The sequence below is a fragment of the Oncorhynchus keta genome, unplaced genomic scaffold, assembly GCF_023373465.1.
Source record: "Oncorhynchus keta strain PuntledgeMale-10-30-2019 unplaced genomic scaffold, Oket_V2 Un_contig_3943_pilon_pilon, whole genome shotgun sequence".
In the NCBI taxonomy this organism is placed as follows: domain Eukaryota; kingdom Metazoa; phylum Chordata; class Actinopteri; order Salmoniformes; family Salmonidae; genus Oncorhynchus; species Oncorhynchus keta.
In genome coordinates, this window is record NW_026287518.1 from 27128 (window position 1) to 41553 (window position 14426).

The 14426-nt window shown below is 42.0% G+C and overlaps 2 protein-coding genes across 5 annotated transcripts; both read left to right on the forward strand.

Annotated features, from left to right (window-relative positions):
* Positions 1 to 1358: 1358 nt before the first annotated feature.
* Positions 1359 to 4662, forward strand: LOC127924317 (uncharacterized). The gene is made up of 7 exons (XM_052508921.1): positions 1359 to 1635; positions 2149 to 2288; positions 2549 to 2647; positions 2752 to 2847; positions 3170 to 3280; positions 3439 to 3562; positions 4118 to 4662. The coding sequence occupies exons 1-7, from the start codon at positions 1608 to 1610 to the stop codon at positions 4660 to 4662; spliced, it is 1143 nt and encodes a 380-aa protein (XP_052364881.1). The 5' UTR covers positions 1359 to 1607.
* A 4750-nt stretch (positions 4663 to 9412) lies between these two features.
* Positions 9413 to 14422, forward strand: LOC127924316 (zinc finger protein 530-like). Of its 4 annotated transcripts, none has more exons than XM_052508916.1 (8): positions 9413 to 9659; positions 10103 to 10305; positions 10580 to 10865; positions 11114 to 11224; positions 11543 to 11666; positions 11849 to 12803; positions 13019 to 13077; positions 13285 to 14422. In XM_052508916.1, exons 6-8 carry the CDS (start codon positions 12145 to 12147, stop codon positions 14043 to 14045), a joined length of 1479 nt encoding a protein of 492 aa, XP_052364876.1. In that variant the 5' UTR covers positions 9413 to 9659; positions 10103 to 10305; positions 10580 to 10865; positions 11114 to 11224; positions 11543 to 11666; positions 11849 to 12144; the 3' UTR covers positions 14046 to 14422. The 4 variants fall into 4 exon arrangements, with proteins under 4 accessions (XP_052364876.1, XP_052364877.1, XP_052364879.1 ...); XM_052508917.1 differs by having other exon boundaries at positions 9639 to 9773; XM_052508919.1 differs by lacking the exon at positions 9413 to 9659 and adding an exon at positions 9675 to 9773 and having other exon boundaries at positions 10166 to 10305.
* The last annotated feature ends 4 nt before the right edge of the window (positions 14423 to 14426 follow it).

A 14426-nucleotide genomic window follows, 5' to 3' on the forward strand; every position in this document is an offset into this window, starting at 1 on the left:
TTCCTATTTCTTTGATGTTTCAGAAAACTAGGACCAACAAGTAGCCTGCCTCTGACTTTATAAGAAACGTGCCCATACTGGTATATCAATTCATCAATTTAAAGGCCAACCGACCTCTTTTCACATTGGGGGGTTTATTTATTTAATGCATTATATAGCCATTATACCATGGTAACGCACACTTAATAAAGATAGTGCCATATATCATTTTTGGTACCATTCATCATAATTGTGCATTACCATGGTAGAATGTATAATGAAGGGTGGGGTTTAACATTCCTGCCATATATCATTTTTGTATACAATAATATGTAAAAAATAAAAAATAAAAAATAAAAATACTACACCAAGACATCTTTAGATGTGACAAGGCTATGAGACATTAACCGACATGTTAATGAGTTCTAATATATTTTCCAAATTTTTAAGTTTAACAGGTTTGAGGGATATTTGGCCAAGAGAATAATAATGTTAATAAATTATGGAATTACAAAGATAAGCATAATGCCATTTAACATCATCAAAGGCAAACATATACAGTGGATATGTACAAATTAATGTGATATTTGAGGCTCCCCAATTTATGTATTTTCTATTTTTTTAAAAATTTAATTGAATCCTTTATTTAACTAGGCAAGTCAGTTAAGAAACTATTTGTATTTACAATGGGGCCTACAACTTGATAGCACAATGTACACACATATTTTCAGGGTGTGATATGGGGTTGGAGACATGTTTATTTCGACATCACAAATAATTACTTTTATAAACAATGGCAACACTGCCATGTTGCATTGAGCCTTGCTGTTAGAAAACTACATCAATGTCAGACTTTAAACTATAGCAGATTCACCTCCCTGACTTCACTCAAATGTTTGTCTGCAGACGGTTGCTTCAGCCTTACCACTCATACAAGCCCTCATAACACTACTTTTAACGGCAGCAAGCACATCCCAGGGGCATCAGTTCCAATGAAGTGTAGAGAATATGGGAATGGTCATTGATTATGGTGTGGGCTTTTTTCCAGTTTGCTGTTTGTGGAAGGAGCATGACAGGGGTAAATCCATCTAGTAGGTTACACATGAGGAGATGGAGAAAGAGGGCAATCTTGATTTCAATGCACATAATGTGATCCACATAGTTTATGGTGTACTGTACATTGTTTCAAAGTCATCTTTTTAGGCTGTGTTTTATTGTTGCACATTGTTGACCCTCACATTTAGGGACACATTATTGAGCCATGCCAGACTCTGGGATTTACACTTGCAGGTGAGTTTTTAAATATGTTTTATTATTATACAAGGGGATTGCTAAATATTGTAAGAATTATTTTTAGTTGGCACACCAAGTCAATAACCGTCTTGCTGACAAAGATGACTTTGTTAAAAAATCTATTCCGAATTTTAACTCAATTCACGAGGACTTTTATTCTGGGGGGTGTAAACGCAACCGGAAATTGAACGGGCTACGTTCAGTGTCACACTCAATGCTACCGACGGTTAGGTTTTAAAACTGTTGTAAGCCTTTTAACTTTGGAAACCATCTTTATAACAAACACTTAGCTAATTTTCAAGCTTCGTGCGTGACTACTTTTGTATGAGGACGAGATGCAATGTCAAAATCCCAGCGAAAATGGTATTGCGGATTTGTTTTCAGTACACTTGGTGTGCTTGATGTTCAACATGGCGTATCCTCGCTAAATTTCCGTATGTCTCGATCTTTTAAGTATGCTAGAAGCGGGAGGACTAGTACTTCTGAATCATCCACTGTTATGTTTTTTTAAAGGATAGCCTATTTAGATGTACAATTACCTTGGCAAGCATGTTATGTTTTTTCCCTTTAACCAAATGAGTTGCTAGATAGGGACCTCAATATTTGTAACTAATCTGGTGCGCTTGATTAGTTCGTATGAATGCAGTTTCCACGTTTGGGGCAATTCCATTGGTTTCATTTTGTCTTACAAGTTAAATCAGGAACCTTGAGGAAATATTTGAAAGGTTTTTGAACCATCTCTAACTTTCAATATCAGTTCAGCATTATTTCAATTATTGTAATAATTATTGTGGCTCATATCCTTATTTTTAGGTCCCCCTCTTCTTCTTCCCTCTCTGCGTCTCTTCATTCCACCACTGCGGCTTGTCTCTGCAGCCATGTGGCAAGTGGTTCAACGAGGAGACGTTCAAGATTATGGGATGCTGGAAGAGTTTGTCACCATGGTTACAGAGATTGTGCCAGAGCTTTTGAGTTGCAGTCAGAGGGCCCAACTCATTCTGGGGCTTCGAGCAAGGGTAAGAGATTGGGTTCAGAATGGGGAAAAGAAACATGCAACAAGTACATGTGAGGTTACTCTCTGACAACAATATTGTTGACTCTAGCATAAACCACCCAGCTGTTAAACATTGATTGAGATAAAGACCCTGACACTGGTTTCTCAAATACTGCCGTTGGCCTTTAGCTAGGCTATCTATCATTATCTTCAAATGAGAACAGAGCAATGCCTTCAAAGTGTGTGGTTGGCCTTTGCTCTACTAGTCATCTGTAATTTTAGATGGTTCTGGAGTTGTGTCGCACTGAGCAGACAGCAGACCAAGACATTCAGCAACACCTGGCCAGGATCCGAAGCCTCATATCCACTGGGGAAGCAGAGGTGAGTATCTTTCTGGGAGGGAGCAGAGGCCTATGTCACTCTAAATGTTGTGTCATTGAGTTGTTAAATGTGATTATTTAATTGTTGTATGTGTTTTGTTGCAGTCAAGTGATGCCGAGGTGGAATTATCTGAATCAAAGTTTGTGGAGCTGGTTGAATCTCTGCTGAAAGACCCAAGTGAAAGGGAGAACTTCTACCAGGTTTGTGTTGCTCTTATATGGTAGGAAAGTGATCACCTCTTTCTGCTTGACTTCCCTATCCAGTCCCATGATTATTTTGGATAAAAAAATAACTCCAGGCTTTTTAACACATGAAACCAAATATAAAGTATGTAGAAATAATAATGGACCTATATAATTTCAGATAACTGCCCATATCTTGACTAACAAAAGCTGTGTGGCCCTCGGAAATTTGAAACCCGATGTGGCCCTTGAGCCAAAAAGTTTGCTGGTCTAGGTTACAAAAGGCAAATACTAGGCTAATTATTGACATTAATTATTACATTAATTTATTCTCTCCTAGGACGTGTTCCCTGTGGAATTTGGGCCCAAGTATGACACTGCAATACAGATGCTGATGTTAGAATTCCTTTCCAGACTGGAGAAGTTACTTCCCCTACCAGACCTTGAACAGGTAATAAGAATGAATAACACCTTTATCTAATAAGCTTGGGGAATTAGAAGTCAAGAATAACAATCAATAATCAATAATATTTTCATGTTTAATAAACTGTGTGTTGGACATGAGCATGTAGTTGTTAATGCTTTGAAACCATGTTCCTCTCTCTCAAGACTGCCTCCTTGTTAAGTGCTGTCCCCTCTGCCCTGGAGAAATGTGTACAGTTTGTACCTGACCCCATACAATTGAGGACCCTGCTCCAGTACCACAGAAAACTTGGACATTTGGACTCCATCGGTGAGTATCGTACAGACTCAAAGGATCCATAGCAGGTAGCCTAGAGCGTTGGGCCAGTAACCGAGAGGTTGCTGGTTCAAATGTCTGAGCCGACAAGGTGAAAATCTGTATTTGCATTTGAGCAAGGCACTCAACCCTCATTTTCTCCAGGGTGCTGTATTACTATGGCTGACCATGTAAAACAACATATTTCACTACACCTATCTGGTGTATGTGACAAAAAACACTTTTGTTGTTGTTGCTTTGATTGGCTTGGATTGGCTGTGCCAGAATTGCAAATATTTGAAGTATAAGCTAGTTGTACATGATGCAAATATGAATTGTGTAAAATGTAATTTTGTATTTGTGTTTTTTTGCACAAGTGCTTGATGAATAGTGTCTTGTAAGTCATGGGTTGGGCACCAAATGGAATATGAAACTGACATTAAATAAATAAATAACAATTATATAAGATTGTGAAAATGCAATTGACATGTATGACGTTGGTCAAACACTGTTGCAGAAAATATATTAATTCAGTTTAACCTGTCTTTTGTCTCTCCCTTGCACAAAAAGGAACTCCATCGTCCTTTGGTGACTACATCCTCTCCTCTCTGTCTCTCCCTCCACATGTACGTGTGGTGACTGCCACAGAAGTAGATTCACTATCAGAATGTTTGGCTAGAGTGGAAGGAAAAGGGTTGGTGGAGGGTACAATAGAGAACAATGGAGGACTACTTGCACCAGATGAAGATCAAAGAGACTCATTTACTGAGAAGGAGCCTGCTATGAATAGGAAGCCTGTAAGTGTGGAAACGGACAATCAAGCTGTCACCGGAATTCATGTTCAAACCTCAAAACAAAGCAAAAGGCTGCAGATTAAGAAAATACGGTCAAAAGTACAAAAGCCATGTAAAACGGATTCTTCCGAGCGTGCAATCCAACAGCCATCCTCCTCCAAGGTGCACACCTCCCTGAGGAAGTCATGCAAAGAGGCCCATTCAGGAAGACATGCCCTGACTGTGGGAGGACTTTTGCTCGAGCCACGTCCTTTAGAAGGCACCAGCGAAGCCACACTCAAGATCATGATTATAGGTTTAAGTGCCTCAAATGTGCAATAGGCTTCAAGGATATTTATGATCTGAAGAGACACCAGCAAGGAGTTTGTGAAAAGAACCTCTCAACTTTGGTTGATTGGGAAAATAAAGAAGAGATCCCACAACCCTCAACTAGCAAATCTACGAACACATCACCCCTTAAGACGCTATCTCCATCAGGTCTAACACAGAAAAGACCTCTGGACACCAAAACATGCTCTTTGTGTAGGAGGTTTTTCACTCGTACTTCAGACATGGCAAGGCACATGAGATCCCACTCAAAGAGCATCCATTTTGGTGTGTAAATTGTGATAAGAGATTCAAGTATTCATATGATTTGAAGAGGCACCAGAGAGATTTGTGTAAGAAAGTGAACCAGGAAGATTTAGGTCAGGTTGGTCAAAACTTGTCACAACAGAAGGGGAAACCGCAGCCAGAGAAAGATGAATCCCAATCAATGGGTAGCACTGGGTCTCTTGGCACTGATGAAAACCCACAACCATCTCACAAAGGGCTGTCCGACTCAAAAACCTGTTGTGTCTGTGGTAGGATTTTGACTCGTACCTCAGACATGGAAAGGCACTTGAAATCTCACTCAAAGGAGCGTCCCTTTCATTGTGCTATTTGTGAGAGAAGTTTTAAGTACAAAGATACCTTGAAGAAACATCAGGAAATCCTTGGCCACGAGGGCATCCTAGAAGACTTGGGTCAGAGTGTGGACCAGCAACAAGCGGAAGTTAAAACGGAAGGTTGCAGCAGTCCTCTCACTACCAAGGAAAACGACACTGGGACCCAAATCACAGCTGCTACTTCAGTGCCGACTCTCAAAGAACCCAAACCATGCACTGTGTGTGGGAAGATTTTTAACCGTGCTTCAGGAATGGCTATTCATATGAGATCCCATTCAGAGGAGCGTCCTTATCAATGTGTCAATTGTGAGCAGCGCTTCAAGTACATGCATGGTTTAAAGAAACACCAGAGGGATATCTGTCTGAAGGTGAACCAAGAAGAAGCATCTAAGTTGGTGGACCAGCAACAAGAGGATGCTACTCCAGAGGAGGCTGGTGAACTGCTAGCCACTGATGACACAAGGGCAGAATGCAAGGAGGAGGAAAGAAAGGTGGTATTCAAATGTGATGAATGCGACAAGGAATTCAAAGGCTCATCCTCCCTAAGAACACACAAACGAATTCACAATCCATTCTATTGCTCTGATTGTGGAAGGATATACCCAAACTCCATTGCCTTTGACAGACACAAGCTGATGCACAAGGAAATCCAGTGTACCATGTGTGAGAAGACCTTTACCCTGTTGGGGCGTCTGAGAGATCACTATCTGCATCAACATAAATTCACAGGACCATACCCCTGCTCTCAATGTGAGAAAACCTTCACTCAGTTATCGTACCTTGTCATCCATGAGAGGGTTCATTCAGGAGAGTACCTGTACCAGTGTTCTGTTTGTCCAGAAAAATTCAGAACAGCCAATTCTCTAACGATACACAGTAGGAAGCACACAGGAGAAAAGCCGTTCCTGTGCTGGCAGTGTGGAAAGAGTTACAGGGCCGCTTCTGAACTGTCGGTGCATATGGGAACTCACTCAGAGGAGAAACCCTTTTCTTGTTCGCAGTGTGACATGACTTATCGGACAAAGATTCAGCTGAATACACATATTGAGCAAGTTCACGAGGGGGTGAGATTTACCTGTACAGTCTGTGGAAAGCAGTTTTACAAAGCTGTGTCATTGAAAAGACATGAACTTACTCACACAGGAGAAAGACCATTTCCATGCTCCTATTGCGAAAAAACCTTCATCACAGCAAATGAAAGGAGGTTGCATGAAAGATACCATACTGGTGAGCGACCATACAAATGCCAAGACTGTGGAAAGTCCTTCATCCAGTCAGGTTACCTGAAATCACACCAACGACTTCACACAGGAGAGAAGCCATTTACATGCAGCGTTTGTGACAAACGTTTCAGATTTTCTCATCATATGAAAAGGCACCAGAAAACCCATACAGAGAAGCATGTATGTGGGGAATGTGGGGAATCTTTCACCCAAATTCGATGCCTCAAGGCTCACCAACTCACTCACTCCCTCAATGAAAATTGAGTTATTGTTGTACATTTGCATATCAGTTGTTGAATGTTTATTTTTCTTTTGGATAGATTTAATAACTAGGTCCGTCAGATAGTTAAGTGGATATTTTGAATAGATCATCTAAAATGTTTTGTAGAGTCGGTTGCAAGTATTGATTGTAAGTCATTTGTAAAGAGAATCTAAATGACCAATGAGCAACTGAATTTACTTGATGGACAAATCCACCCAAAAACATATATTTTGGTATTTGTTTCATTAGTCCATTGACGTACAGTGCATTTGAAAAGTATTTAGACCCCTTGACATTTTGTTACATTACAGCTTTATTCAAAAATGTATACATTTGTTTTTCCTATCAATCTAAACACAATACCCCATAATGACAATGCAAAAATCAGATTTTTAGAAATGTTTGCAAATATATATTTTTTCTAAACAAAAAAATTATAAAATATTTACATAATTATTCAGACCCTGTACTCAGTACTTTGTTGAAGCACCTTTAGCGGTGATTACAGCCTCCAGTCTTCTTGGGTATGATGCTACAAGCTTGACACGCCTGTATTTGGGGAGTTTCTCCCGTTCTTCTCTGCAGATCCTCTCAAGCTCTGTCAGGTTGGATGGGGAGCGTCGCTCCACAGCTATTTTCAGGATACTCCAAAAATGATGTATCTGGTTCAAGTCTGGGTTCTGGCTGAACCACTCAAGGACTTTCAGAAACTTATCCCGAAGCCACTCCTGCATTGTCTTGGCTGTGTGCTTAGGGTCGTTGTCCTGTTGGAAGGTGAACCTTTTCCCAGTCTGAGGTCCTGAGCAGGTTTTCATCAAGGATCTCTCTGTACTTTGCTCTAAACATATTTTCCTTGATCCTGACTAGTCTCCTAGTTCCTGCTGCTGAAAAACATCCCAACAGCATGATGCCGCCACCATGCTTCACTGTAGGGATGGTGCTAGGTTTTTCCAGGCGTGACGCTTGGGATTCAGGCCAAAGAGTTCAATCTTGGTTTCATCAGACCAGAAAATTTTGTTTCTCATGGTTTGAGAGTCCTTTAGATCGCCTGCGTCCAGCACGGACCCGCTCAATGGCGAGCTGGGATCTGGATGTGGTCTTGGCACACATCCAATTCTGCCTTTCAAACCGTTGGAGTCTGCCTACCTGAAACACCTCTCTATGAAGGTGGCTTCTTGGTAGCGATTACTTCCATGAAGAGGGTGGGTGAGCTCCATGCTCTTTCAGTAATTTCTGAGTGCTACCGGATGGACCCAGGGGAGGAGTACATCTCTCCTCCCCAACCCTTTATTCCTCCCGAAGGTTCTGTCAGACAGGCATGTGAACATAACTTTTATCCTGTCTGCTTACGACCCCCCGGCAGTGGCGGGGGATTCTGGGCCTCCCTCCGGCATGTTGTGCCCTGAGGGGGCACTGGCTGCCTATGTGGAGCGGACACGGTCAGTTAGAACAACAGACCAGCTCTTTGTCTGCTTTGTCCTCGTGCGCTTTTTGCTAGGTACTATCAGGTAAACGTGGCACCTCCCTCTGCGGTTGGCTCAGCGGTCCTGGCCTCCCCTTCCACATTGACGGCCCCTGCGTCTCGGTCCCGCACTGGGATTTCGCCGTAGGCTGGTCAGGTATACCAATATATTGGAGTGATCCAATATAGTAAAATATAACGAAAGTTATGTATGTAACCACGGTTATGTGAGCTATTTGGATCACTCCAATCCTCTACGGTGCTAGAGTCACCTCAAAAATTATGTAGAGAATGCATGTCGCAGCCATGGGTTCTATATATATATATATTATATAAGAGCGGACCCCAGCCGTGACACGGGTGTACACGGGAGTAAATCTGTTAATCCTCTCCTCGGATGTATCCCTCCGCAGCGGAGTGATACCAATATATTGGAGTGATCCAAATAGCTCACATAATCGTGGTTACATACGTAACCTTCGGTATTGTGTAGGTTGTAACATAAACTGTGGAAAAAGTCAAGGGCTCTGAATACTTTCCGAATGCACTTTAAAAGTTACATATCTAAACATCTTGATTCCTGACAAGCGAAACATTTTTTTTTCCCCTTTAAGCTACTTATCATAGTGGGTATATTCAGTCCAATACTTCAAGTATTGTTTTTTCTGTGATAGCTGAACTTTTCATTAAGAATGCACTCTTTATTTTTATGGTTACATTTTTTATTAACCTTTATTTTAATATTGTATGAAACGTGCTGTATATGATTTTGTCATTTGAATTAAATTCACTTTTTTGGCAACATCAGAGGAGTTTATTGCATTATATTAGCATCTGTGAGATGATTCACTGATTACTAGAGACGATATAGCCAGAGATTTGTATAACTAAACCAAGATAGACCACAGCCTGTAGTTTCCAATGGAACAGATTAATTTTCGTAGGAAGAACAAGCAAGGAGGTGGGCAGAGCCAAGCACGAGAGAGCGAGATCCTATTGGCCCGTTCTAGAAAACATCTGCATATATCCGTTAGGGAACGCCTACTCTGAAATGCACGTGTGCAATAACTCAATTCGACTTTTCACACCTAAATAACGCGCTTAGAAAACGTTGACAAAACTTAGACCACTCTATTCATAACATATTTTAGTTTTGGGAACAGAAAACTGTATTGAGATCAAATATTTCATTAATGAGAAAATGTTCAGAATGTAGGCCAATATCCATCTCGTTCCATCTTCTCCCACTGCCCGTCAGTGGGCTTCCGAGTGGAAACTTTCCAGCGGATGCTTCATATTTATACGTCCAGTACCGGTCTCATTGTTCAATCTGTGATATAGCGTTTCCCATGATCGTAACTTTTATTCTGAAGGCGAATATAAACCGGAACTAATGTTTTTTTAAGCGACTTCCTGCAAAATGAGAAAAAAATAATAACTTCCAGGTAAACAGATTTTTCAGCCAAATGAATCAATGATTGCTTGGGTTTAGTTTAGGACGTCCCTGTGACTGATAATAATGGATTATAGGAATTTAACGGAGCCGGTGGTGAATACGGGTAAGTTTATAGTTGTCGCAGGGAACTGATTGGAAGCTTCCACCAGACAGAAGCAGAGCAGGCAGGGGTTCCAGCTGCAAGCCAACTTTCCAATTGTCGCCCTGTAGCTAGCTACTTATGGTGTAACTGTATGGAATCAATGCATATTTCCATTTGTGATCGCTTTTGTGCAATCTGCATTCAGACATAATCTATTTAGAATACAATGCGTAGTTAGCTATAGCAAGTAGTATCAATGTTTTCCTCTTCTAGTCATAGCCTATCAATGTGTGCTCTTGTTTAGCCCAGTCAGTGCAGCTGCTTACTGCCTGCGATATGTTCATTCATAGGGTTATCTTTTCCTCTACCTGCCCTGCGCCTGTTCATCCCACCGCTGCGGCTGTTTTCTGCAGCGATGTGGCAAGTGGCCCAACGAGGGGATATAATGGGATACGAGAAGCTGGAAGAGTTTGTGACATTTGTTACAGAGACGGTTCCAGAGCTGCTCAGTTTTAGACAGAGAACCCAGCTCATGTTGGGCTTACGAGCAAAGGTGAGAGAGCGAGGTGATGATTATTTGACTCTTTCGTAGCGCCCACACGCACACATTTTTCACTGTCCAAAAGGACCAGGAATGAAAACCACAAAATCTATATATCCAGATTTGTCCTGTGACTTGAAAAGAACATGGTTCATTTAGTAATGAGTTGCAAGGAATTCTATTTTATTCATGAAACAACAGGTAATGGAATATTTGAAGAGAAAGTTTAGGCCAAGTTGTTCACCCAACAGTGTTCTTGTAGGATTAATCTGTGTTTTTCCGCCAGTTGGTTTTGGAGTTGTGCCGCACGGAGCAGACAGCAGGGCTTCAGAGCCATCTGGACAGGATCCACGCTGCAAGATCACATCCGGGGATCCAGACGTGAGTCTTAAGATATTCCTCAATCCTCTGTAATGATGTTCTCACTCGATCTTGTCAGAATTACAGTACATTTATTCAAGAGGTTATTTCCCCAGTTTTGTTGTGCAGAAGCGGAAGCCTCTAAATCAAATTTCCTTGCACTGGTACAAACTCTTATCCAAGACCCAGTTGAGAGGGAACATTTCTTCCAGGTCAGTATATGTTTTTTTTTTTAAACACCAAAGTTTGAACATTTGTATGGTCTGTCAACATTGGTATAACAAAACAGATGAAACCAGTAGTATCTAGGCTACATTTTATGTTTTATGTTTTGTTTGTGATAATCAACCTACCGCTTCATGTTCTTAGGCTACATTTAATCTTTGAAGGAAAAATTCTATGTGAAAAGTAGCCAGCCAAATAATTGACCACCCCCTGTCTTTTTCATCTCTCCCATTAGGAAGTGTTTCCTGTAGACTATGGACCCAAGTATGACTCTGCCCTGCAAGGATTAATGTGGGAGTTTCTCTCCAGGCTGGAGCAGCTCCTTCCAGTACCAGACCTCAAACAGGTACTCGGGCAGAACCTCATCATTAGACCACTCCTCAGACCTCCGTTATCAAGCGTGAATAAAGTTGTCTTGTTTGAATGTTTGCATAAAGAATGTCTGCATCTTTCTTTCATGTCATAATGCCCACGATGAATTAACATGCTAAGACATCTCATGTGGAGCACTGCAGCACTCTTCACAAAACGTTGCATTGGTTACTCAGTATATGTATTAGACATGATGAGACATCTTGGGGCATTTAGAATATTTTATTTAAGAACAACTGGACCGATTTTGATTGATTGCATATTATATTAATGTGTGCTCCCCATCTCGTAGACAGTGTCTTGGCTCAATGCTGGACCCTCTGTCTTGGAAGAGTGTGTCAACTCTCTATCTCAGCCTCTGCAGTTGAAGACTCTACTGCAACATCATAGAGAACTAGGATATTTGGACACCAATGGTAAACCACTTTAAAAAAAAAAAAAATCCAGAATTAGTAAAGGAGGTATGCAAATTGTTACATTTGAATGATTCAAGGAAATGCTTTTAGGATTGTAACATTCCCCCTTTATTCATATCCCAGCAGTTTATTAAAATAAATAACATCTCACTGTTAATTGTCTCCTTTCACCTCTCAATCAGCAACTTCTTCCTCCTCTGCTGGCGACTGCATCTTCTCCTCTCTGTCTTTCACTCCGGTAGTGGTGGTGGCCACTAGAAAGACAGACACAGAGATCAATCAGAGTTGATGGATGGTTGTATGGACCCAGCCTTATATGGTGAAGAGATGGAAACAGAGTCTGTAGTAGTGACTGAATATGCAGAAGTGGAGCTGGGGACCTGTACATACACCAGAGAGGAAAGGGAGTTTAGTATAGAAGACTGAGTCACAGAACCAAAGAGACAGTCAGGCTGACTTGAATGGGGAAGAGCGGGAGATGGTAGCCAATGCAAGCGAGGAAGAACGTCAAGAGGGAGAAGTGGAGGTTATTTGTGAGGAAGTGGGGCATCCGAACGGAGACGCTGAGCTTGTTTCAGAGAAAACCAGTGCCATGAACATAGAGGAAGCCGTTTTCTGCGCAGAGGTGGGGGATGTGTGTGTGGATCTGGAGTCAATGAATAGAGAGGTGGAAATGATTTATCAGGAGGAGGAGCATGTTGAACATCCGGAGTTAGTTGGGCCTATATGTGCAGAGAATACAATTGACAGACCGTCCAACCACTATGAGAACCCACATGAAGAAAATGATTTCACAGAGGAGGGGCTTGAGAAGGATGAGCAGGAGAGAAATGAAGCTGGTTATGTCCCCCAAACTGTCACGGATCAAGGAAGTTCCCAATGTACGCCACAAGAAGTAATGAACCAGCCAGAACTGGTCCCATCCTGTCTGCACCAAAAACCCACATTAGGGTTCCAGAGACTGGACGTCAGTGTCCTGCCTCTCCAAATGTCCTCCAACTCTCAACCATTGAGAAGAAACACAAGACTCCAGATGAAGACCGTGGGATCAAGAGGTCCCAATGGAGGGCAGCTCAAGGCATTGGAGGAGGCTAATGGGACCTGCGGTGTCCCTTTATACCTGTCTCCAGACCCAAGGTAAGAATGAGGGGTGGGAGGGGACTTAAGGTTTTAAAGCAATTTCACCATTTACTTTAAAAGGATCACAATGGAAATGTGTCATTGACTTCATTGTGTTATCCCTGTCACGTTTTAAACATGTTTGTACTTTCTATGGCTTTGTTAAACTGTCAAATAAAATCAATCAAGTGCAGTGTCATTGGACATCAATTGTGCTTTATCGCTATCTTTAGGGAAGACTCTGAAGACCTCAGCGCCACTTCTGACAGCTCCACAATGAATGGAAATAAAGGTTTGCAATGTTATATCAACACAAGGGTTCTATGGTACTATAGGTACACTTGGATGTCGTTAGAATTCTCTGAATGTTTCATCATTTTAATTGAATAGATTTGGCAATGTTGAATATGATCCAGATGCCTGGTTTAGAATAAGTTGGATTATAATTTTTGATAACTTTCTAAATATACAGTATGCTCCTTTCTCTGTTCCCCTGCAGGTGGGACGGTGGAGGCTCCCTCTCTTGTCTTCGCCTGCTCTCAGTCCTCTTTTAACCATGCTGACGAGGTGAACCTCCGGCAACACCTTAAAGCGCTTCACCCAGAGGAGTACAGAAGGATGCTTGCTGAAAATGAAACAGAAACCCCTACAGGGTCTTCCAGCAGCACCGCTCTGAACCCATGTCTCTCAGACATTCCCCACACACTGGGGAAGTCTGGCAAGCATACATCACACTCCAAAACATGCTCTGTGTGTGGAAAGACCTTCTCTCGAGCGACAGATATGAGGAGACACCAGAGATCCCACACTGGGGAGCGGCCTTATAGGTGCACCCAATGTAGGAAGACTTTCCAGTACTCCTTCGACTTGAAAAGACACCAGCGAAAGGGCCTAGGGTCAAGGCCGTTCCAGTGCTGCGCGTGTGGAGAGGGCTTCGATCGGGAGGAAGATCTAAAGACACACTGCAGTGTGGCTCATTTAGCAGAGTCGCCAGTCTCTGACTGTGGGATCAAGTTAAACCTCCCAGCAGGCCTTGAGAGTGAGCAGTGTCCCAGCGAAGAGGGTGAACACAAATGTCCAGAATGTGACATGTCTTTCAGTCAGATATCCCAAATGAAGCGACACCAGCTGATTCATTCCGGTGGTGACCCGCTGCAGTGCAACCAGTGTTTGAAGAAATGTCAAAACTCGGATGCCCTCACAAAACACATGCAAATGCACAATGCGCGCGACCATTCCAGTGTTCAATATGCAACATGAACTTCACGCAGCTAGTTTGTCTTAGGCAACACTATTTGAATGCTCATAAGGAAGAGGGTTCATTTCTGTGTTCCCATTGTCCTAAAAATTTCCCAAGGCTATCGAACTTGATCAAACACCAGAGAACTCATACAGGTGAGCGGCCTTACCAGTGCTCTCATTGTCCAAAGAGATTCACACAACTACAGATCTTGACTAGACATGAGAGAATTCACACAGGAGAGAGACCATTTCTTTGCCCTGACTGTGGAAAAGATTTCTGTCCTCTGGTGAATTGTCAAAACACCTTCAGTGTCACTCAGAGGAGAGACCCTTCCCTTGTCTGGAGTGTGGAAAGACTTTCAAGGCCAATCGGTTTTTAAAGAAACACTTACAGACTCA